Source organism: Triplophysa rosa, unplaced genomic scaffold (genome assembly GCF_024868665.1).
Source record: "Triplophysa rosa unplaced genomic scaffold, Trosa_1v2 scaffold29_ERROPOS194725, whole genome shotgun sequence".
Lineage (NCBI taxonomy): Eukaryota > Metazoa > Chordata > Actinopteri > Cypriniformes > Nemacheilidae > Triplophysa > Triplophysa rosa.
This window is the reverse complement of record NW_026634315.1, coordinates 44,154-69,675: the sequence shown is the minus strand read 5'-3', so window position 1 is coordinate 69,675 and position 25,522 is coordinate 44,154. Positions and strand designations below refer to the sequence as shown.

At 38.2% G+C, this 25,522-nt stretch overlaps 1 protein-coding gene across 2 annotated transcripts in view; it reads left to right on the top strand.

Annotated features, from left to right (window-relative positions):
• Window positions 1-25,522, top strand: part of LOC130550359 (centrosomal protein of 112 kDa-like) — a 100,797-nt gene that overhangs the window by 34,862 nt on the left and 40,413 nt on the right. For both annotated transcript variants that reach the window (XM_057327801.1, XM_057327800.1), the window contains one exon: window positions 7,668-7,817. In XM_057327801.1, coding sequence (XP_057183784.1) covers window positions 7,668-7,817 — 150 coding nt within the window. The remainder of the gene's footprint in view (window positions 1-7,667; window positions 7,818-25,522) is intronic.

Here is a 25,522-nt window from a genome sequence, read left to right as displayed (position 1 = left end):
GTGTGAAAACACAGGCCTATTAAATTGCACAATGTTCAACATCAAAAGCGAGTGTGAGTGTGTGAGAACAAATTTCATGGGCGTTTTCCTGTCTCAAAATAACCTCTAAGAACACCAACGATTATTCATTACGGATTCCTGTTGTTAGAAGTTCATTTAAGGGCCCCAAAACAGAAACATAACATAGGAGACGTGTTTAACCTAAAATGTTCAATCTTATCCTCAGATCACATCTAGCGTTGAGCTGTAAGAACATGCTTTCCAATCATATGGACTAATTGAAATGATGCTTTTTTGCAAGCAATGCTTGGATCATTCCTCATAGAAAAAGCCAAAGCCATTTCACATCCTGGCATTTGCAGTACACAGATTTTAGATTTTAACAAGCCTTTCATGAGCCTTATTATTTATTTATCATAAATTTATTGACTTGCAATCGTAAGCATACAGTTACAGTGGGACATTTCAAGGTGCCCTTTGAACTTCTGAAGCGTGTAGTCCCCAACATCTCTTATGTTCCTGAGGCTCTGGACTTGAATGCATAATGCTTCAATTACAACCATATCAATCCAGTACCTCAGAGATGACGTATTTTTGTAAGCTAACCTGGAAGTAAGTGCCGCGCTGGTTCCCTCGACCGAATACCTATGCATTTTTCCCATAGACTTTTGGAAGATCGCGAAAATAAGCTCTGTGATTAACAAAGTTTTATGATGTTTTCACGTTTTGTCTATCAAGATAATCTTTACAAATTAACACAACATTTGTTACTTTTGAAGCCGAAATACAATCGGCAGAAGTAAAAAGCTAAAACAATGCTATACACAGACTACACTTAAGGTCACTCGATATCAACGTGACCACCATCAAGCCTTCAACAACTCTTTCAAACTTCATTAGAAATGTGTTCCCTGGTAAGTAATTACTCCGTAAATGAATCCGTATCTACGTTTTAAGAGATTTGTGCCCATGTTGCATTATTTGTGAGCTTTATATGTGCGATGACGTCTTACGTCCCCACCAAAGGAAGTAGTCGCTTTTAGCGACTTGTTAGCAACCGCCGTTTTTAAGACACAATGAGGCTTTAAAAAATGACAAGAGGGTTATAATTGGTGTGTTTTATGTTATAGAATAAAAGTGAAAATATTTAGAGGTTTTGTTTACCACAGACCTTATTTCGGCCGATTTACCAAAAAACCCATTCAAAAAACCTATAGACTTTGGAGCGAAGGAACCTGAAGGCATAAAATGCTAACTTGCTTCCGGGGTTTGCATACAAAAATATGTCATCTCTGCGGCTCCCTATTAATGAGCTGATCTAGAGGGACTGTATGCTGTATAAACTCTCGTACTGAGATTCGTCCTCTCTGACCAACCTCTGAACTCATAGGTGTTTGTATCTCTTCAGCTAATGATGAGACAACATCAGGTGCTCAATATGTGCCACAGCTTGATAGATTATTCACGTGGTATATCAAAACAGTTTATCATTAATATGTGCATACTTATATACTGTATATACAGGTGTTGGTCATATAATTAGAATATCATCAAAAAGTTGATTTATTTCACTAATTCCATTCAAAAAGTGAAACTTGTATATTATATTCATTCATTACACACAGACTGATCTATTTCAAATGTTTATTTCTTTTAATTTGATGATTATAACTGACAACTAATGAAAATCCCAAATTCAGTATCTCAGAAAATTAGAATATTACTTAAGACCAATTCAAAGAAAGGATTTTTAGAAATCTTGGCCAACTGAAAAGTATGAACATGAAAAGTATGAGCATGTACAACACTCAATACTTAGTTGGGGCTCCTTTTGCCTGAATTACTGCAGCAATGCGGCGTGGCATGGAGTCGATCAGTCTGTGGCAATGCTCAAGTGTTATGAGAGCCCAGGTTGCTCTGATAGTGGCCTTCAGCTCTTCTGCATTGTTGGGTCTGGCATATCGCATCTTCCTCTTCACAATACCCCATAGATTTTCTATGGGGTTAAGGTCAGGCGAGTTTGCTGGCCAATTAAGAACAGGGATACCATGGTCCTTAAACCAGGTACTGGTAGCTTTGGCACTGTGTGCAGGTGCCAAGTCCTGTTGGAAAATGAAATCTGCATCTCCATAAAGTTGGTCAGCAGCAGGAAGCATCAGAAGCGTCTCGCCTGGGCTAAAGACAAAAAGGACTGGACTGCTGCTGAGTGGTCCAAAGTTATGTTCTCTGATGAAAGTAAATTTTGCATTTCCTTTGGAAATCAGGGTCCCAGAGTCTGGAGGAAGAGAGGAGAGGCACAGAATCCACGTTGCTTGAGGTCCAGTGTAAAGTTTCCACAGTCAGTGATGGTTTGGGGTGCCATGTCATCTGCTGGTGTTGGTCCACTGTGTTTTCTGAGGTCCAAGGTCAACGCAGCCGTATACCAGGAAGTTTTAGAGCACTTCATGCTTCCTGCTGCTGACCAACTTTATGGAGATGCAGATTTCATTTTCCAACAGGACTTGGCACCTGCACACAGTGCCAAAGCTACCAGTACCTGGTTTAAGGACCATGGTATCCCTGTTCTTAATTGGCCAGCAAACTCGCCTGACCTTAACCCCATAGAAAATCTATGGGGTATTGTGAAGAGGAAGATGCGATATGCCAGACCCAACAATGCAGAAGAGCTGAAGGCCACTATCAGAGCAACCTGGGCTCTCATAACACCTGAGCAGTGCCACAGACTGATCCACTCCATGCCACGCCGCATTGCTGCAGTAATTCAGGCAAAAGGAGCCCCAACTAAGTATTGAGTGCTGTACATGCTCATACTTTTCATGTTCATACTTTTCAGTTGGCCAAGATTTCTAAAAATCCTTTCTTTGTATTGGTCTTAAGTAATATTCTAATTTTCTGAGATACTGAATTTGGGATTTTCATTAGTTGTCAGTTATAATCATCAAATTAAAAGAAATAAACATTTGAAATATATCAGTCTGTGTGTAATGAATGAATATAATATACAAGTTTCACTTTTTGAATGGAATTAGTCAAATAAATCAACTTTTTGATGATATTCTAATTATATGACCAGCACCTGTATATCGTGTGTCAGCTGTACTACATTGCGCCACATACTGGATGTTGTGTTTTGTATGAAAATGCGCTGTTGTTAAGCCAAAATACCACAGCCAACATTGGGTCTCTTTTAAACGGTGTCAGAAGCTTTCTGCAGTCTTTTTATCATTAGTGACACTGAGGCAACCACACTACACACTAGATGGGGTTACATTGAGGTGTTACTTTTCTAAGCGATAAGTCTGGCTGGCAAATATCCTCTAGGTTTATACTGAAGGTGGCACCCACACCATATCTGATCAAACCATAAAGATCAAACAACCGTCCACCCAAAAGCACCCTAGCAACAACATAATGACACATTGACAATCACTCATAAAACCCCAGCAACCAAATAGCAATCCTTAGGAAAGAACTTCTGAACATCATAACAACTGCCTAGCAACCACCCAGAACACCCTAGCAACAATGTAGTGACATACTAATAACTACTCGAAACACCTAATCAGCACGCTGCCAAGCCCTGCCAACAGACTACAAGTTTTACACAGATACCCACAAGCTTTGATTTTTTTTAATCAAGCTTTATTTGTTTATTTATCCATTATTTATTTTAATTTACTGTGGTAATTGCTTTGTACCATAGTTATAATGACTGCATCAACCATTGTGTTTTGACAGCGACTGTGATTACCATATTGATTTCCTGTACGGGTTAGCAAAAATTTCCCAATTGACTCATTGTTTTAGAATTTTTGAGTTTTTGTTTACACTGCGTTCCAAATTATTATGCAAATTGGATTTAAGTGTCGTAAACATTTAATTTTATATTGTTCAATTAAACTTATGGATGGTATTGTGTCTCAGTGCTCTTTGGATCACTGAAATCAATCTCAGACACCTGTGATAAGTAGTTTGCCAGGTGAGCCCAATTAAAGGAAAACTACTTAAGAAGGACGTTCCACATTATTAAGCAGGCCACAGGTTTCAAGCAATATGGGAAAGAAAAAGGATCTGTCTGCTGCCGAAAAGCGTCAAATAGTGCAATGTCTTGGACAAGGTATGAAAACATTAGATATTTCACGAAAACTTAAGCGAGATCATCGTACTGTGAAGAGATTTGTGGCTGATTCAGAGCACAGAAGGGTTCGTGCAGATAAAGGCAGAATGAGGAAGGTTTCTTCCAGACAAATTCATCGGATTAAGAGAGCAGCTGCAAAAATGCCATTGCAAAGCAGCAAACAGGTATTTGAAGCTGCTGGTGCCTCGGGAGTCCCGAAAACCTCAAGGTGTAGGATCCTCCAGATGCTTGCAGTTGTGCATAAACCTACTATTCGGCCACCCCTAACCAATGCTCACAAGCAGAAACGGTTGCAGTGGGCCCACACATACATGAAGACTAATTTTCAAACAGTCTTGTTTACTGATGAGTGCCGTGCAACCCTGGATGGTCCAGATGGATGGAGTAGTGGATGGTTGGTGGATGGCCACCATGTCCCAACAAGGCTGCGACGTCAGCAAGGAGGTGGCGGAGTCATGTTTTGGGCTGGAATCATGGGGAGACAGCTGGTGGGCCCCTTTAGGGTCCCTGAAGGTGTGAAAATGAACTCTGCAAGGTATGTAGAGTTTCTGACTGAGCACTTTCTTCCATGGTACAAAAAGAAGAACCATGCCTTCCGTAGCAAAATCATCTTCATGCATGACAATGCACCATCTCATGCTGCAAAGAATACCTCTGTGTCATTGGCTGCTATGGGCATAAAAGGAGAGAAACTCATGGTGTGGCCACCATCCTCCCCTGACCTCAACCCTATTGAGAACCTTTGGAGCATCCTCAAGCGAAAGATCTATGATGGTGGGAGGCAGTTAGCATCAAAACAGCAGCTCTGGGAGGCTATTCTGACATCCTGCAAAGAAATTCAATCAGAAACTATCCAAAAACTCACAAGTTCAATGGATGCAAGAATTGTGAAGGTGATATCAAAGAAGGGGTCCTATGTTAACATGTAACTTGCCCTGTTAGGATGTTTTTGATTGAAATAGCTTTTGATTTCAGTAAATATGACCTCCTAATGCCTTGCAAATTCAACAAATGACCATTTTCAGTTTTTTACAACCTATGAAATGTTTTCAAACTCTGTTGTGCATAATAATTTGGAACAGTGCATTTTGAGTTTTTCATTTTTTAAATAAATACTGTTGTCAGTGGGAGGTTTGTTCAATAAAATTCCAAATGTACCCTAACTGTTGATTACTTGAAAATTATACTGACTGTCATTTGCATCGACAAATTAGGAAAACCAGAGAAAGATATCATTTGCATAATAATTTGGAACGCAGTGTATTAGGAACGGCTCTGATGCAGTCACCCATCAGACAGACATAACCATTAGTTGACATTAGTTTAACCTGTCACAGCGCTGATGTTACACCCAAACTAAAGACAAATCAAGAGTGAGATGAAATGCCGAGAAGCGAGGGATGAGTGTGTCCCTACAGGCAAAACACTTCTGTTCAAAAAATCTGTATAGCCATAGTGATTAGCATGAGAACTTATTTTACCATAATAACGGGGCCCTTGGTGCTTTCATGTGGTTCTCCCACTGACAAAATCAGCCTAATGTATCCCTCTGTGTCGTCTCCAAGAGTTCACTCCCAACTCCCACACAATCAACGCAATCCAATAAAACGTTTATGAACAATAAACGATTATCCGTCTTGCCCTAAGCATATTGCTGAATGCATAGTTCACTAGAACTTCAGTAAACAGTCTTTCTCTCTCTCTCTCTTCTTTCTCTCTCTCTCTCTCTCTCTCTCTCTCAATCAATCATCTGTCAAAATCTGCTCACTTGTTGATCTATTACATTAAATTTTGCATTAGTGTAATGGACTTTCGATGTGGGCAGTCTCTCTTAGCAATTTATTCACAGCGCTCTGCACTCATAGTTTAAAAATTTACAGCGCGAGGGTCCCACGAGGGTCTCAATCATGCGCTTAAGATAATAGAAATGTGATTAACACACTCTCGGTAAGTTGCCTTTTAAAAGTCTCTCTCAGCACAGCGCACATTTAAAAGAAGTGACGTTTGGAATTAGTAGCTGAGGTTTGTTTAACTCAGTGATTCTCAACATTTTTTGGACCAGCGCCCCCCATTCATTTTCCAGGTCCTAGTCAGCTGACGTCAAGGTAACATGACAGAGCTCTCACGTGACAGATGCACCGATCCCGGATTTTATATGATACTACATCAGTGTATTTTGGTGTGTTTGCCGCACTTAGCATATGGCATCAAATATTCAGAGGCTGTGTATATGAAATATATATGTATTAGAATGTGTATGTCCATCACAGGTTTGGTCTTAAATTTCATATAAAGTGGCATTAAAATGGTCTTAAAAAGTCTTAAATAAAAATAAAAAGTTGCTTACTTATGTAGACACCCTGTGAAGTTTTCCACAATTTTATTTGAAATTTGACCGTTGCTCAGCTCCTGTTGCATCATGGGATAGAGAAGTGTCCATCTGATGCACACTCACAAATTGAAGCAGAAGACCATCCGGATATTTCTCGCCTACTGTTTTGTGCACACTGAGACATACTACTCGTGACTCATACTCATTTTCGCCTACTATATAGTATGGTAGTAGGCGATTTTGGACGCACGGAAAGTGTTATAAGCTTTAAATCCAATGCTCTTTTTTTCTGGACTACCAGCACACTCCCGTTTGCAATATATTCAAAACTCTGCTGCGAGAAGGTTGACCTACACTATAAGGTCTGCTCATATCACTTCTATTTTATTTAACCTTCACTGGCTACCAGTGTCCTCTCGTTTTATTTACAAAACTCTTCCTTTAAATGACTTGCTCCTACTTATCTTTCTGGCTTACTTTCTCTTTATATCCCCTCCCGACCATTTTGATCATCTGGAGGTGAACTTCTTTGTGTACCCGAGATTTCACCTATCATCTATGGGGGACAGACCCATTGCCCCGTCTCTTAGGACAATTACCACACTGCAAGAATTTAAGTCTAACTCAAAACCTGTTCAACCAATACTAACTAGTCATTATGTGTTTCTTCTTAACTGTTATGTTTGTATTTAATTGTTTGCACTTTTATTGCAATATGCACACGTCTTGACTCTGGAAAATGTCTATTCTAATTTGTTTATTTGCTATTGTCATTGTGAATCGTCCTTGAGCTTGGGAAATATGAATTAAAACATTATTATTATTATTATATTAAAACAGTATTAAAATTATTATTTCAGTGAAAGAATCACCACTCACCACTGTTTTTAGTTTGAAAAAATCCTAGTAAAGAATATTTAATGAAATCAGATCTCATGCTACTGTCAGATATTCTTATAGCTTAATATGTAGAGCATTGCAACGTGCTGATAAAAATGCACTGCACGTCATTTTGAATAAAGTGTCCATCAAATGCATAAATGTAAAAGTTAGAAAATGCTTAGGTTCATCCTAATTGAGATCCTTTTTTGTAAGTAAGTTAAATATACCACGTCATAGGTAAGGAACTGATCCGAGGATCCTGTTGCTGTGCTCATTCACGGATGACAAAAATGTGTGTTTGGTTTATGGTGGCAGGTGATCGCTGAACGGCAGATGTCCCTCAGCACTGTAAAGGAAGAGAGTCGTAAGGTGCAGCAGAGTCTGGAGAGAAAGCTAGAGGAAGCACAGAGTCAAAGGGATGAGGAGAGGAGACAACTCAACATAGATGCTGACCAAACCAGTAAGGTCAGGAACACAAATGCACATCACCTCATAACTAAATCACTTTTTTTTTTAAACAAGAAGCATTCAACTGCCAGCTTATAGGCATTTCACAATGAAATGTAAAAATCAGAGAACTTGTGTATATAATCATACAATAATGATATACCGATTTATACATTATTTACATATACTTATACACATGCACTTATGCAAAACATACCATTCTAAACGTACCTACACATAAACATATACAAATATAAAGCTAAATATATATATACTGTATATTGAACATAAAGAAGGAAGTTGAAACATCTCCCTTCTGTAACTAAGAACCAAAGCAGCTAGTTAAGGCGGTCAGTCTATATAATTCCAAATTGTCAGATGTTATAAGAATACATTCCTAAAACTATAAAAGTGTAGCTTAGTCAAAGCACACAGCGCGCACATTTATCCTTGTCCAGTGACTCCTTTAGTTATTTCTCAAAATTACCTATTATTGATTTTATTGGGTTCCATATCAGGGTTTTTCCTGGCTCAAAATGAGGTGGATGTGGTGCCATCCTGATCTTGTACACTCTACCGTACCTTTAAGTGGCTTAAGCAAAGTGACTTTGACATATTAAAAGTTCTAATAAAATTAGATGAAAATGACAATTATTAAGTTATATAAAACATTACTTTTATTCAACCAAACAGACTTTTTTTTAGGCAGCGGCTATTTGCAGTAAGTGTAAATAGCAATTGATGCTATTTACACTAAGTGAAAATAGCGGCAGATGCTATTTACACTAAGTGACAATAGCGACAGATGCTATTTACACTAAGTTTAAATAGTAGTAAGTTTGGTTTACACTAAGTGAAAATAGCAGCATTTCTTAGCGATATGCTATTTACACTAACCAAAAATAGCTGTAGGGCCTATTCTCTTTGGATTAAGTAGAAATAGTAGTTAGATGCTTTTTACTTATAAATAGTGGCAGGTAACGTTACTATTTGCACCTCAGTATTGTTGTGCATTAAACATTATGAAATAATAACAGACAGTAAATCATTATATTTATAAAAAATATTAAAATGATGGCAATTTATTGAGATATTAAAGCCCTATACCTACCCCTAACCTTTCCCTAAACCTAAAGTTTATGAATAAAAATGAATTTTAAGTCTTAAATCAATTTTATTGAAAACAAATGCCTTTATGATCTGTAAAGTAATAAAAAAGGTTAAAGAAGGTTTTCAGCGGGATTAGAACCCCGGTCTCCCATGCAACACTATACAGACTTTACACATTATGCCACTTGAGTTGCTGTTTGAAATTACGTCAATCTTACACTTTCTCTATTCCAATCACATATTGGTGGGCGGAGCTAGTGTAAATAGTCTCTGCCAACAAGGCAGGCTGATTTGATTTGTTTTTAATCAAATAAAGCTTTTTTTATCATTTTCAACTAACTTTTCAGCCCACGATAGCCAACTGAATTAACCAGTCTTACTAAATGTGCAAAACTCATTCACATCTTGCATTCTCTGTGGTTCACTTTAAATGATTCAATGATCTCTTGTATTCACTAGTGACTGAAAAGTTCAATAGTTTAAATGAATCGGTTCAAATGAGTCATTCGTGTGCGTTCATACTGGCGAAATCGCTGTGTACAGTATACGCTGATTCAACGATCCAACTGCACAGCTAAAGACATTACAATGATGTACGTCATGTTAATTTAAGAAATTTCAAGAAATTAAACATACTTAGGTGTAAAACAAACAGCCGTGAAACACAGCTAGCTCTTGTTCTGCAACTCTTTTTAGCACCTCAGTGTGCTGATAACGAAACTGTACCTCTACTTTGGCGTAATGCAGCAACTGCAGTTACAAATGACAGTCTGTTAAATGCACGCAGCATTTCTTGTGATGACACCCGACATCATTTTGGCGAGAGTCTGAGGCGGCACGACATTTGACGGAGGTGGCCACCTCCAATTTCTCTATGCAGGAAAAACCCTGCATATTTTTTATATGTTTGTATGTATGTATTTGTTTATTAATGGGATCACGTTTATATATCAACATCTTATCAGTATTAAACCACTGAACGACAGTGTGAACCAATCAAAACCAAGGTAATTTACATTTAAGTCAAGAGTCCGAGAAGAGGATGGAATCATAAAGCGGGTTTCCATCACTCTGGTTTTATTCGCATTTTGAAGTTTCGCATCAGAAACGAGTGATGGAAACGCCAAATTTCGAATTAAAAACCCTTAATTCGCAAAAAGTTTTTACGCTCGCTTGAGGTGGTTTTTCATTTTTGCGAAAAAGGGTTAATGCGAATAATGGGAGATGGAAACACATTTGCCGAATAAATTCCTCCAAAAAGTCACGTAATTGCACTATGAGACGTCGTAACCTGACTAACCAGAGTACTGATCTTGTTACACAGCATCAGAAATATTGTTATGGTCATTCTTAAATGCCTGAGCAAAGTCGTCAAGTATTTCTGTAATTGCCTCTTAGAACTGTCACAACTGTGTTTCCCAAACAGCAGGCATCCACAAAAGCACCACATTTATTGTGTTTCGTAATCGTCTGCTTGCGCAAGTATTATTCTATATGAAAATCATTATATTCAGTGGCTTCTCTTACTTTTCTTACTGATATTTAGTGGCAGTTTATTAGGAAGTGACGGTTGACTATTTGGATGGAAACGGTGCTTATTCGAAAATGTTTTATGCGATATTCCAATTTTGCGCATAAGCTAAATTCGCAACTTTGGATGGAAACCCGCCTATAGTCATGGAAAAGTAAATTACTACTTTTTTAAGCACAATAAATCTTATAACAACTGAATCTCAGGTAAAAAAAATGTTAAGTGATGTGAAAGTACAGATTATAGCCCTATAGCGATGAAATTGCGCTTACATTGTGGCAAAGAGTTTTCTTTAAGATTCCTCCAGATTGTGTATTGTTCTCTTGTCTGGACTAATCCATCATGGCTGACTGAGTGTTTTCAGCTCTTTGTGTGTGTAATGACCGAAACGACTCGACACAAAAGCCATCCAGCATGCTTTTTTTGCATGACAGTGGAGATGGCGGAGAGGGCTGCAGTCTGGCCCCAGCGTTTATGAAGTAGACATGACTCTACTTCTTTTGTGGCACTTTCAAAGAGGTCTCGGGTTTAGGCTGATTGAAGTGTGGTGGTGACTTTATGAGCATTTTGAAGTGGTGACCTCTACTTTGATCTCCTCGGTTTTGCCACTGAAGCGCCAATACTCTGTGTTTGTAGTCAAATTTCAGAAATAATATGTTTAGGGATGAATGCTTGTCTCTGGGATTTTTCTCAACTTTGATTAAGCTCTTTTTATACATTACAAACATTATAAGCAGATGCTGGAGCGCAAAATGTGTATTTTCACAATATTGACATTTTCATAATGGCTTACCTACTGTCTGTACTAATATATACAGTATATATACAGTCAAAGCAAAATTTGTTTAGACACCTTCAACATTTCTCACATTATCACAGTTTATTCACTGTAGTTTAGAAAATGGTAATAAAAGAACAAAACCAAAAAAGAACAAAACTGTGTCAGGACAAATTCATCTTGATAATGTCAGATAACTTGGATAGAACGGTATGTCATGGAAAAGGTTGAATAGCTGTCAGCTGTTAAATTTAAGTACACAATCAGGTCAAACCAATTTAGGATGACCAATTACCAAGCAATGATTAATTTTGTTCAGTCTGTGGTGTAAAACGGTCACATTAACAATTGAAGAAAAAACACGCAAACATGGTCAGGTAAACGTGTCTGAGTTATTTGGTCCCCAACAGTTTTACTGTTACGCTGTTTTGCAACAATGTAAAATAATGAAACGTCCTATAAAAAATAGTTGACTTTAATCAAGAAGTGAACACTGGTATACTGCATACCACACAGTATGCATGTGTAGTACTTTTTATTCCACTTGGTCACATGCAGTGTTGGGCAAGTTACTCTGAAATAGTAATCAATTACTAGTTACTAATTACATACTCAATAGTGTAATTAGATTATTGAACAAATTACTCTCTCCAAAAAGTATTTAATGACTTATTACTAATTACTTTCTATATCCTATATCAACCTTGATTAGTTAAGTGATTCAAGGATAGACATGAAACGGCTCTTTTAATTCATTCAAATAAATAATATAAAACTACAGAAAGTAATATTATTAATTACAAATGTGAGAATTATACATTAAAGCACAGGTTTCCACTATTGCACACACATATATTACACACAGTATTTAGTTTAATTACATCAGAAGTAACTGAAATTAAATTACACAAAAATAAGAGTAATCCCTTACTTTACTTTTTCAAAGGAAAGTAATTACATTACAATAACTAATTACTTAGTAACTAGTTACACCCTACACTGCTCACATGTTACAAATAAAACCTTCCAGTAGACATTATCTTTTGGTTGTCCGAACAAATTTTAAAGTCCCTGTGAATTTGTGATCATTTTGACTTCCGTATTTTGACGCATTTCCAAGTGAAATGGAATTTCGATTGAGAAAAATAGTGGGCGTGGCTTTCTTTTTTTCTGCAATTTGATTGGCTTTATAAAAACGCCCAAGCCGTCTAACATACGTCATTTAAGATGGATAGTCACTACAGCAGTGGTTCCAAAACTGGGCTACGCCAGGTGACGGAGGGGGTACGTGAACAAAATCCTGAAATCTACTGTGTACACACAGCAAAAAAGTAGTCACGTAGTGCCATAAAAGGTCAAATTCATGACATCCAATCAAAAAATATGCGTCCACTCATGCGTAAGCGCACGTCTTTACGTACCGCATGTGACTTCGCACAAAAATTACTGACAGACTTCTGGATAGCTTTGCATGCAGAGTATCCTGCCTTAGCCGATCGCGCTTTGAAAACATTACTGCCCTTCTCCACAACGTATCTTTGCGAGAGTGGGTTTTCAGCACTTGCCCACATAAAGAACAAATATCGGGACAGACTCTGCATAGAGAATGATTTGAGACTCAGACTTTCTCCGATACAACCAAACATCACAGAGTTATGCAAGTCATATCAAGCACATCCATCTCATTAAGCAGTGAGTCATTTATTTATATATGAGTCATATATCATTTATTGTTTGATAAAATAAAATGTTTTTGAAATGAAAGAAAATATATTTAAAATGCAAATAAAAAAATGTTTGAGACCACAATTGTTACTGTAAGAAAGGGGGTACGCAGAATGATGTTAAGTCCCTGGGGGGTACTTTAAATAATGAAATTGTTAATATGGTTAACATTGGGTTATGTGAAAATGCTGTGGAGGGTGAACTTTTTCCTAATCCACTGCAAACTCGCACTCACATCTGGCTGCATGGAACGCCCACTTTTCACCATCCTATCAGTTCACATGAAATCAAGTCCCGGCCTAGAGTTTTTCCCCATAGCATGTCTTGGGAATGTCACATTGCAGTCAAATGAGTTGCAAATGTCTGTTTTTTTTCCATGTTGACTTGTTTAAACGTTTCTGTGGAGCTTCATCATGAACTCCACCCTGAAGTTAAAACCTCACAGACTGAGAAGGTTTAGCTGATTAGCATTGTAATGCACTTTGACTGGCATAGTGCATCTCTTAACTGCTGAGTGATTTTAGTGCAATTACTGTGTTTTGTTTCAGTGCACAAAACCTTCAGCGTCCTATTCTTCTCATCCCAGAGCGTTAAGTGCTGTTAATGAGACTCAAATGAATGACTGGCTAGCTGATTTCAGTTCAGCCACATGTATCGCATTACTGCGAAAACAGACAGTGAAAAAGCCAGTGTGTGTTTGGACGGTAAGAATAAGCGTGTCACACACTGACATCCTTGCCAAGTCGCTCACTTCTAAGACCAATTATGAAAGCTGAAGGGCTTGGGACAAAAAAAAAAGAGCGAGAGAAAGAGAGAAAGAAACATCAAAGTGCGGTGCCTTCAAATGCAATAATCCTAAAATAGTGTCTGCCATCAGATGTCTTTTAATGCTTCAGATTTAAACCATGTTTGTTTGTCACATTTCCGCAAGTCCCACTTTCTTCATGCTAAAGCTTTAGAAAGACAGCCTGTGAAAACTTCCCTTGTCTTTAATTGACTATGTTGCATATGTCCCGAAACATTTCTATTTCTGCTGCACTGCTAAAAGGAGTTTCTTGCCTGGTATTTTTGTCTTATTTTCCAATACAACTATCTAAACATTCTTAAATCATTTCTTAATTTGGAAAAATGTCAGTAACCAAACAGATCTCATCCCCCATTTACAGCCATAGTAGAGAAAATAAATACTATGGCAGTCATAGGGGAAGAAATCTGTTTGGTCACTGACATTCTTTAAAATATCTTTCTTTGGGTTCAGCAGAACAAAGAATTTTATACAGGTTTAGAACAACTTGAGGGTGAGTAAACGATGACAGAATTTTCAACTTTGGGTGAACTGTCCCATTAATTAATTTACATTAAAGCAAAATTGCTGAAATATAAAAAAAATATATTACAACAGTGAGTTTGTGCTTAAAACAAGAAAATCAGCTAAATCAACGGGGTAAGAAAAAAAAACTTCTCCCATTGCCTGTTATTTTAGGCCATCTTGCTTCTCAAGAAAATCTTTATTTAAAGCCAGGATAGGCGGTCCTGTCCAGAAACATTTTTGTCATGCTGGTTGAAGTCTCTTCGCATCCTGATAGCAATCAACAAGTAATGTGGTCCAATGATATTTTTATAATTATCGTTTGTGAAAGGCATAGGACAAAATGAAGGACAATCAAAAAAACTGCCCCCCCAATCTCACCAAAAACTGCCCCCAACCAATCTCACCAATCTCAACTGATTGGTGAGATTGGTTGTAGGAAACCAGCCAGGTTAGTTATCTGATTTGTGAGATTGGTCATGGAAAGCCAGCCGGGTTAGTTATCTGCACGTGCTCCTCCCAAACTTTGTTAATAAAACATAATTTCTTGCAAAGCAGCTTAACAGGAAGAAAGACAAAAATAAACAAAAGTTAGTATTAGTATTAAAATAACAAGGGTCTTTGCTCTTGATTGTTGACGGAGATTTCCTGGGCTGGATCTGGGATGATCAGTTAAATTCACAGGATCTTGCAGGAGGATGGCACTTGACGATCAGATGGTGCTGGTGTAATGTGTAGTTTCCTCTGGATGGGTATCCCGATGGTCAGTCAGTCCACAGGCTCTCACATGAGGATGACACCAGGCGTTCCTACTTGAGCCGGCATAATCTGTGGTTACCACGGGATGGGTATCACGAGGCAGGGGAGGAGGGCAGAGAGTTTGCATTTCTTTTTAGATTCTACTTTGTGGAGAAACTTTCCAGGCACATTTCGACTCACCTTAGTGCAGTTGTGTTCCAGTAGAAAGATGACATGCTCGTCTGGTTACAACACCCTGCTCAAACCCAGCACTCTCAGCATGCACAGCTGCTGTTTGAGTCTGGCTTAACCCTCTCTACTTCTGCTGCCAAGCCTGCAAGATTGGCTGCATGAACAATCGCGCCCCACCTTCAGTGTCACAGCGCAGGACTTTGATCAAGCCTCTGCATCTTTGCAGGAGCGCTCCCATGCTGCACCTCTGCTCTGACATCACGCACGCACGCACGCAGCATGTGACGTGTCCTGATGTGGTCTCAGCGGGCCGTGTGTGTCGTTCTCATGCTCGGCTTTCTATTTATATTGCGCAACATGAAGATATGATTTGATATGAAGCGTGCTCTTTTGATCAAAAATAGGAGTGCCTATTTATTGATTCATTTATAATTATTTATAGGTAATGTAATTTGCTGTGTCTTTCACCCATTTACATTACCTTTGCATTTTTAAATTTGCCTTTTTTTGTATCTTTGTGTTGCTAACGCAGTGCTCTACCAGTAGAGCTAAAGAAACTTTGTATCCAAATGACTTCCACTTGAGGTAACAGAGATTCATTACTTCTTGAAAAGCTTCAAAAAAGATTGTCATCGGTATGATTGCAGCTGTTGGCAGATTATGTTAGACTGATACATTTAACACGTTCAGCCCTTCATCATTCAGGGCTTGGGTTCAGTCCTGTGTAGCGTAATGATCTGCATGTAAAAGTGATCTGCTTCTCACATAACTATTTTTCATGCTCATGTACATACAACATAGCAATATTTGTTTCATATAGAATCTGCTGTGATGAGAACACACAGTGTCTGCCTCTTGTGGTTAGAAAATGACAGGTGGTTTTAGGGGCTGCTGCAAAGCTTAACATATGTTAGCAGGGACAATATTCTGTTTCAGTGGAAAAGCAAGTAATTACATTTTGTTTATTGATTTTATAATCTATAAACAATTTGATTTATGCTTATATAAATGACGATTTACCATCATAGTGCCACCACAATTACAACAATAATACAGATCTGACACATAACCCCATTGTGTTTAGTATTTAAGTCAAGGATACAAATGATATAATTATATATATTTATAATATATTAAATCTGTAAGACAACTATTCATTTATCGTCAGGCCTTTACATTTACTTTCAGCAATACCAGATATTTCAGACTGGGCAGAGTGTGGTATTGTCATGGTCCTGCCTTCTTGTTCATGATTTTTCTAGTCTTGTGGCATGATCATGACAGATCCCTTATGTTTACACTGCGTTCCAAATTATTATGCAAATTGGATTTAAGTGTCGTAAACATTTAATTTTATATTGTTCAATTAAACTTATGGATGGTATTGTGTCTCAGTGCTCTTTGGATCACTGAAATCAATCTCAGACACCTGTGATAAGTAGTTTGCCAGGTGAGCCCAATTAAAGGAAAACTACTTAAGAAGGACGTTCCACATTATTAAGCAGGCCACAGGTTTCAAGCAATATGGGAAAGAAAAAGGATCTGTCTGCTGCCGAAAAGCGTCAAATAGTGCAATGTCTTGGACAAGGTATGAAAACATTAGATATTTCACGAAAACTTAAGCGAGATCATCGTACTGTGAAGAGATTTGTGGCTGATTCAGAGCACAGAAGGGTTCGTGCAGATAAAGGCAGAATGAGGAAGGTTTCTTCCAGACAAATTCATCGGATTAAGAGAGCAGCTGCAAAAATGCCATTGCAAAGCAGCAAACAGGTATTTGAAGCTGCTGGTGCCTCGGGAGTCCCGAAAACCTCAAGGTGTAGGATCCTCCAGATGCTTGCAGTTGTGCATAAACCTACTATTCGGCCACCCCTAACCAATGCTCACAAGCAGAAACGGTTGCAGTGGGCCCACACATACATGAAGACTAATTTTCAAACAGTCTTGTTTACTGATGAGTGCCGTGCAACCCTGGATGGTCCAGATGGATGGAGTAGTGGATGGTTGGTGGATGGCCACCATGTCCCAACAAGGCTGCGACGTCAGCAAGGAGGTGGCGGAGTCATGTTTTGGGCTGGAATCATGGGGAGACAGCTGGTGGGCCCCTTTAGGGTCCCTGAAGGTGTGAAAATGAACTCTGCAAGGTATGTAGAGTTTCTGACTGAGCACTTTCTTCCATGGTACAAAAAGAAGAACCATGCCTTCCGTAGCAAAATCATCTTCATGCATGACAATGCACCATCTCATGCTGCAAAGAATACCTCTGTGTCATTGGCTGCTATGGGCATAAAAGGAGAGAAACTCATGGTGTGGCCACCATCCTCCCCTGACCTCAACCCTATTGAGAACCTTTGGAGCATCCTCAAGCGAAAGATCTATGATGGTGGGAGGCAGTTAGCATCAAAACAGCAGCTCTGGGAGGCTATTCTGACATCCTGCAAAGAAATTCAATCAGAAACTATCCAAAAACTCACAAGTTCAATGGATGCAAGAATTGTGAAGGTGATATCAAAGAAGGGGTCCTATGTTAACATGTAACTTGCCCTGTTAGGATGTTTTTGATTGAAATAGCTTTTGATTTCAGTAAATATGACCTCCTAATGCTGCAAATTCAACAAATGACCATTTTCAGTTTTTTACAACCTATGAAATGTTTTCAAACTCTGTTGTGCATAATAATTTGGAACAGTGCATTTTGAGTTTTTCATTTTTTAAATAAATACTGTTGTCAGTGGGAGGTTTGTTCAATAAAATTCCAAATGTACCCTAACTGTTGATTACTTGAAAATTATACTGACTGTCATTTGCATCGACAAATTAGGAAAACCAGAGAAAGATATCATTTGCATAATAATTTGGAACGCAGTGTAGTGTGAGAAAGCCATGGGGTGTTTATCTTTTGACATTCTATGTGCTTTCTTGTGTCTCGTCATTGACCCCGCCCCTCTCGTTTCCCGTATTGCTTCCCTGCCGTGTCTTATGTTTCTCACCTGCCCCTCGTTATCTTCCTTTGTTTGTCACCCTATATAATACCCTCGTGTTCATTGTCCTGTGCTCATTGATTTTACCTTGTTCATGTTCTCATGTTGTTGCCCGTGTGCATGTTCCTTGCCTTGTCCGTGAACTGTGTGTTTTGTTTTTTCGCCTTAGTTACCCTGCCGTGTTTTTTGTAAGACGTTTTGTCGTGTTTTTCAGTTAGGGTTTTGGCTGTTCTTGTTTACCTTTTGCCCCCACGTGGGAAGTCTTTGTTTTTTGTAAGGATCCTCAGTTCAGTTTTTTCCCCCATCAAGGGTGTTTTGTTTATAATTAAAGTATTTTGTATTAACCCCTTCACCCCCGCTGCCTGCGCTTGGGTTCTTCCTCACCACTCGTGACAGGTATTTGGCGGGTTTTGAAGCAGAATAATTTGAGTAACGTATACTATGGGCATTTTTCACACGGCATTTATGCGCCCTTGAAGGGCCTTTCGAGAAGGGCATGCCATGCCATTTGTAGGAGCCTTCCAAACTAAAGTGTACACCTGAATCCCTTCACGACAGTCCCTTTCAGAAGTCAGCTAACGAAGGATACATGCCATGGTCACTTCAAGGAAGTGAGTTCCGTTTTTATCAAGTGATCTTGGATTACGAGTTCTCGCGACGCATTTTGAAGCAAATATGGAGCGGGATTTTGACGTTACCTACAAATGTAAGCACAATAACTTAGTTTGTATGTGTGAAGAGCAATCACTCAACATCATGATCTCATTTTTGACGGAGGTGGCTTTTAGAGGGTTTTGCCTCTGAACTCTTCATTTATATATATTTGTTATTTTGCTGCCTTATGTTAAATTCCTTATAATATATATTTTTTAGATTAGTCTAAACTCCATACACAGTAATGATAAAGCGAAAAAAAGAAGAAAAACTAATGAAATAATTGCATTCCATAAGTAGTCAAACCCTATAGTAGTTGGTTAAATCACCTTTACAACCTCAAATGTTTTGTGTATGATGTGACGAACATCTATATTTGGCAATTTTCCAAAAATTTTCAGACTCTAACCTCTACACTAATGCGTTTTCATCTGAAAACTGAGTTTTCATTTTCAAAACTCTCTTCATCCACTCTAGCATTTTCAAGCGTTTCCCAAACACTGCCCATCCACACTGAAAAGTCCTAAAGCGCGTACATCCATCTACTGCGCATGAGTAAAATCTAAGACACGTCAGCCTGTCTCATTTCTGTCAGGAGTTTATTTACTTTCTGCATTATTATGTCGCGGCAATGTGGAGCATACACACAGAGTTTTTTTTAAATAGGAGGAGAGTGAGGCAACTTCGAGATGTTGCTGCGGTTAGTGTAAGACTATAAAGCTGCAAAAACAAAAGTGAATCTTAACTCGCGCTCCACTGCCAAACAATAACTGCAAGTAATTAAATATTCCATCTCCTAAAATGCAATCTAAAGTATGCACGAACTGACATTAATACTATCAAACTGGAGAGCAGCCGAAACGACAGCGGCACATGACGAAAAACGCGTCATCGTTTTTAAACCCCTCCGTTTTCCTCATCCACACTACAACATGAAAACGCTGTTCTGAAATGTATTCACTTTTGAGTGCGTTCACGAAAAGCTCCGTTTTCGTTGACAAAAACGCTGTCTTAGTGTGGACGAAAGGCTATGTTTTCAAATGAAGAGATATGTTTTCAAATGAAAACGCATTAGTGTGGTCATAGTCTCAAACTCTGCCAGGTTAGACGGGCACCATCAGTAGACAGACATTTTCAGGTTTCTACAGAGGTGTTGAATTGATTTCAACCCCAAGAACTGGATGGGCCCAAGCACTGTCCATAAGCCCCTCTTCTGGCCAGTCCGAGGTTCTGAATGCTCTGGACTAGGTTTATCGTATCATTTTCTCTGGATTTTGCACTGTATACACATTGCATTACATCTAAAACAAACAATAATATTCGTTTTAGCCGTGCAATATGACTCCTTTAAAGCATCAAGTACTTGCGTGCTCTCAAAAGACGATCTTCAGTCAGTGCACTCAGGCAATGTACGCGCACACAGCCGCCACTCAAACTGCTCGCAACAAGTGTCAGATTGAGTATTTTCACAATTTATTACGCATAAATGTTCAGACACACATGTTATAATGCCCGTCTTGGTGAGTATACAAGTAAGCACAGTCCGTTGTCTTCAGTAAGTAAATGTGAACAGCATCTGTAATAAGTGTTATTCCTTTGTCTTAACGTGCTGCCACATCATTTTTTTATTACTGCGGAGAAAGACTTAAATACTCCAGTAATTTTAGTCATACAAATAAGACAAATACATGATTCAAAACTGTGATTGGTCTACTTTTATTTGTGTGTACTCATTATCTACAAAATGTTTTGCTTTTGTAAAAGAATGAAAATATACAGGCTGTGCTTTCAGCCTTCTCTCTCCTCTTGCATCTTTCTGAAACACGTCATTAAAACAGACTCTGCTAATACTAGGGATGGGCGATATGTTATGCGCGCGTGCGCAAATTGTTTAATATGATTTCTTGCCTGTTATATACAGGATGAAGGGAGCGTCCCGTGCGCAGCTCGTGCCCACATGTGCTTTCATAGCGACACAGCGCGCACAGCACTGCTGCCTGTTTACATACAGTACGAATGCGAGTTTGTATGACGTTATTTTAAATACGTTTATGAGCGTATAAAAGCATGGATTATTTAATTAGATTTCTTTTATCCGCATTTTTCTGTTCTCTTTCTGTAGCGCGAGTCATAGACAGATTCAGTGTATGTTGCTGTGAGAAGAGAAGGTTCACACAGTTCAGGAGAGAGTGATTGACAGCGCGATGCGATCGATCGTTTCCACCCAACAATAGAATATATACAGTTTTAGGTATGACATGATGTGTTTATTGAGCTTTAGTTCATTTAACTTTTCTTTACTACAACCTTTTGAAGTCGAATCTCACTACTATATTTTATATTTACAAAAATACTGTAGGTATATTTTAGGAGCTGTTTGATTTGGGGTAAGTTTTACTTTTTGATCATATTTGTTTTTCTGAGGGTCTAGACTACATGCAGCTACGATCACTTGACGCAAAAAACAGCGGTGGATGGCGTTATGGATATATCGTCATTTTTATCGTTATCGCAAGAAATACCAGGAATTATCGTGATAGAGTTTTAGGGCCATATCGCCCATCCCTAGCGAATACTCATCAGAGAAACGTAAAGCATATGTCTAAAGAAAGCTTGAAGTGTCTACTTTTAAACCAATTCATATTAATAATCTCTGATTATGTACTATGTAATATGAAAGTAAAGACAGGTACAGTTTCTCCCGCATTAGCTCATTATGTGATCACATCCTTGCGCAGAGCGCTCTATTTCACATGATCTGCGCAAGCCCCAAACAATGGCACAACAAAACAGCAAGATTCTTCGAATTTACTGCGCATTTGGCTGATGTAACGCTGCACATGTGCGGCGGATCTTGAGACAGTCCTAAACAAAGAGGAAAGGTTTACATTCCGTTTAAAAAAAATCACCACTCCAGGAATAATCAGTTTCAATGTAAAGAGCGACTACATTAAGTGGAGTGCATTTTTCTGATGAGTATTGTTTCTTTCTGTCCTTACTGTTTGCCATGGTGTCACTATAGTAAATGTGTAGTAACCATGGTGTTTGGGCAAAGTTTTTGTCAGAGCTCTTGTTATTCTTAATTTTGAAAATATTTTTCATTTTTACACCAGACATATACACTCACCTAAAGGATTATTAGGAACACCTGTTCAATTTCTCATTAATGCAATTATCTAATCAACCAATCACATGGCAGTTGCTTCAATGCATTTAGGGGTGTGGTCCTGGTCAAGACAATCTCCTGAACTCCAAACTGAATGTCAGAATGGGAAAGAAAGGTGATTTAAGCAATTTTGAGCGTGGCATGGTTGTTGGTGCCAGACGGGCCGGTCTGAGTATTTCACAATCTGCTCAGTTACTGGGATTTTCACGCACAACCATTTCTAGGGTTTACAAAGAATGGTGTGAAAAGGGAAAAACATCCAGTATGCGGCAGTCCTGTGGGCGAAAATGCCTTGTTGATGCTAGAGGTCAGAGGAGAATGGGCCGACTGATTCAAGCTGATAGAAGAGCAACTTTGACTGAAATAACCACTCGTTACAACCGAGGTATGCAGCAAAGCATTTGTGAAGCCACAACACGCACAACCTTGAGGCAGATGGGCTACAACAGCAGAAGACCCCACCGGGTACCACTCATCTCCACTACAAATAGGAAAAAGAGGCTACAATTTGCACGAGCTCACCAAAATTGGACAGTTGAAGACTGGAAAAATGTTGCCTGGTCTGATGAGTCTCGATTTCTGTTGAGACATTCAAATGGTAGAGTCAGAATTTGGCGTAAACAGAATGAGAACATGGATCCATCATGCCTTGTTACCACTGTGCAGGCTGGTGGTGGTGGTGTAATGGTGTGGGGGATGTTTTCTTGGCACACTTTAGGCCCCTTAGTGCCAATTGGGCATCGTTTAAATGCCACGGCCTACCTGAGCATTGTTTCTGACCATGTCCATCCCTTTATGACCACCATGTACCCATCCTCTAATGGCTACTTCCAGCAGGATAATGCACCATGTCACAAAGCTCGAATCATTTCAAATTGGTTTCTTGAACATGACAATGAGTTCACTGTACTAGAATGGCCCCCACAGTCACCAGATCTCAACCCGATAGAACATCTTTGGGATGTGGTGGAACGGGAGCTTCGTGCCCTGGATGTGCATCCCACAAATCTCCATCAACTGCAAGATGCTATCCTATCAATATGGGCCAACATTTCTAAAGAATGCTTTCAGCACCTTGTTGAATCAATGCCACGTAGAATTAAGGCAGTTCTGAAGGCGAAAGGGGGTCAAACACCGTATTAGTATGGTGTTCCTAATAATCCTTTAGGTGAGTGTATATATAAAATATTATAATAAAAATAATATATATATATATATATATATATATATATTCCACTGATTTGTAGTTCAGCTCCGACAGTGCTTCATCAGAATCGTCACTGTTGAAACGCGGGAACGCAAACTTTACGTTACTGTGTGCTCCGCGCCAATGAGTATTCAACCAATCACATCCTTTGTTCACGAAGCCAAGGCGCAACGTATATCTTGATTGGATGATGCTTAACGGTTATGTTTTAAATGCTTGTTGAGTTGATTGCTTTACCATAAAATACATTCTTGAGTTCAGAGACAAAAAATTTGTTTCACACAATCTAAAAATGTAAAAGCACTGCTAATTACATAAAAACAATATTTAAATTATCAAAAGTGACAAATGTCAAGGTGAAATTTTTTGGGGGGTTTAGGCAGACAATTTAAGCTAAACAATGTATAGAAGTCATTATATTACAACTTTACACAGAAAAAGATGATTTTATAACACATATTAAAACTGGTTTAAGTGCACACTGCACAGGGGAGTCAGATATGTTTATGTAGCCTATTTGTAATAAGAATATTTTTAAGACGTTCTTTTTTTACGGCAAATAATACAGTGTACTGTAATGTTTTACTCCAATAAACCGTATTTTCATATGTTTTTACCTGTTAAATGTACAGTCTTACTCCGTAAAACTAATTACAGATTTCCACTGTAAATTCTACGGGTTTCGCATGTTTTATGAAATACGGTTTTATACTGTAGCATTTATACGGTATTTTACTGTTAAATCTACTGACATTTTTTACAGTGTACTACCTGTACAATGTCTCTTATATGTTATTATCCCCCATTTTCTGTAAAATAGTCTTTATTTTATATATGCACAATTTAGAATCTTTTAGACTGTAAATCGTATTATATTGTATTGTCATTGTGTTGAATGTCTGTACTAGAAGCTTCCAACACCAAAGAAAATTCCTTGTGTGTGCAAGCACACTTGGCAATAAAGCTCTTCTGATTCTGATTCTGATAATTGCTTTTGTATTGTTAATAATTTTCATGAAATTGTTATAAAATGAGCATTAATAATCGGCTACAAGAGTATAACTCAAATCACAAGTTATTATAAATTACAATATGATGTACTCTCTAGTAATTTAAATGATTTATTTGTTTTGAAAATATTAAAACGGGTTGTACCAGTAAGCATTATCAATTTTATTAGATAACTCAAATTAAATGACTACAGGAGACATTTAATTATATTATTATAGTAATTTTTTAAATAGGTCAACTATATTATAGCTGCCGTCTGGTCTGCGCTACAGAGCACTGAGCACCAAAACAACCAGACACAAAAACAGCTTCTTCCCTCAGGCCATCTACCTCTTGAACAGTTAAGTGTTTTTACACACCGTGCAATTAATAACTCTGTGCAATAATAATTAAGTGCAATATTAATTATATCCTCCAGATAATACACTATCTATTTTTTTTCTACTTTTTCTGTAAATTATATTTCATTCATTCTGCTGTATATAGCACATACCTTGTACTACAATAGTCTATTCTTATTTTTTACTTGTAGATATTTACATACATACATAGCTTTACACTCACTATATCTTTATCTTATGTTTATTGTATTGTATTTCTTAATTTTTTTATACCCATAGGCCCTTATTTAAATCATTGTGTACTGTATTCTATTGTGTTGTGGTCTCTGTGTACTGTTGTTGCTGTTTCTGTGTTCTGGATGCTCCTGTCACCAAAACAAATTACTTGTATGTGCAAACATACTTGGCAATAAAGCTCTTTCTGATTTCTGATTATATAGCATAATTTTTGTTGACAAAAATTTGTTTGAAGATATCAAAATGTCACTAGTTAAAATACTAACACATAGCTAAGGCAAGGTAATACACTAATCATTAGGTAAGACAGGTAATCTGTAGGTGACTGCATGTATTTGAGTGCATGTTAAAAGTTACCAATCAAATGAGAACTGTTCTGCGTGTGGTTTTCATGCGCGTGAGTTTTGGGTCTGAATAAACGCCATAGCTCTGGGACCGCACCATCTATCAGTTTAAAACGATCTGTAAATCCAGCGTTATATCCACCATTTATATAACATTCACCACCCAAATCCAGTGAGCAAACAACACAGCTAAACTTTCGTCAGCCGAGTGAAGCAGCATTGATGGGGGACGCGTGGGCGTGCTTTTCCCGGAGAACGGCCAATACATGTTACGAAACAGGGATCCAGACTTATAAAAAACTTTCCAAAACAAGTTATAGTGCTGGGGGAGTCTATCGAGCACAGAAATACTACGTCCAACTTGTTTTTTAACAAGTTGACCATGTTAAGCATGAGAAG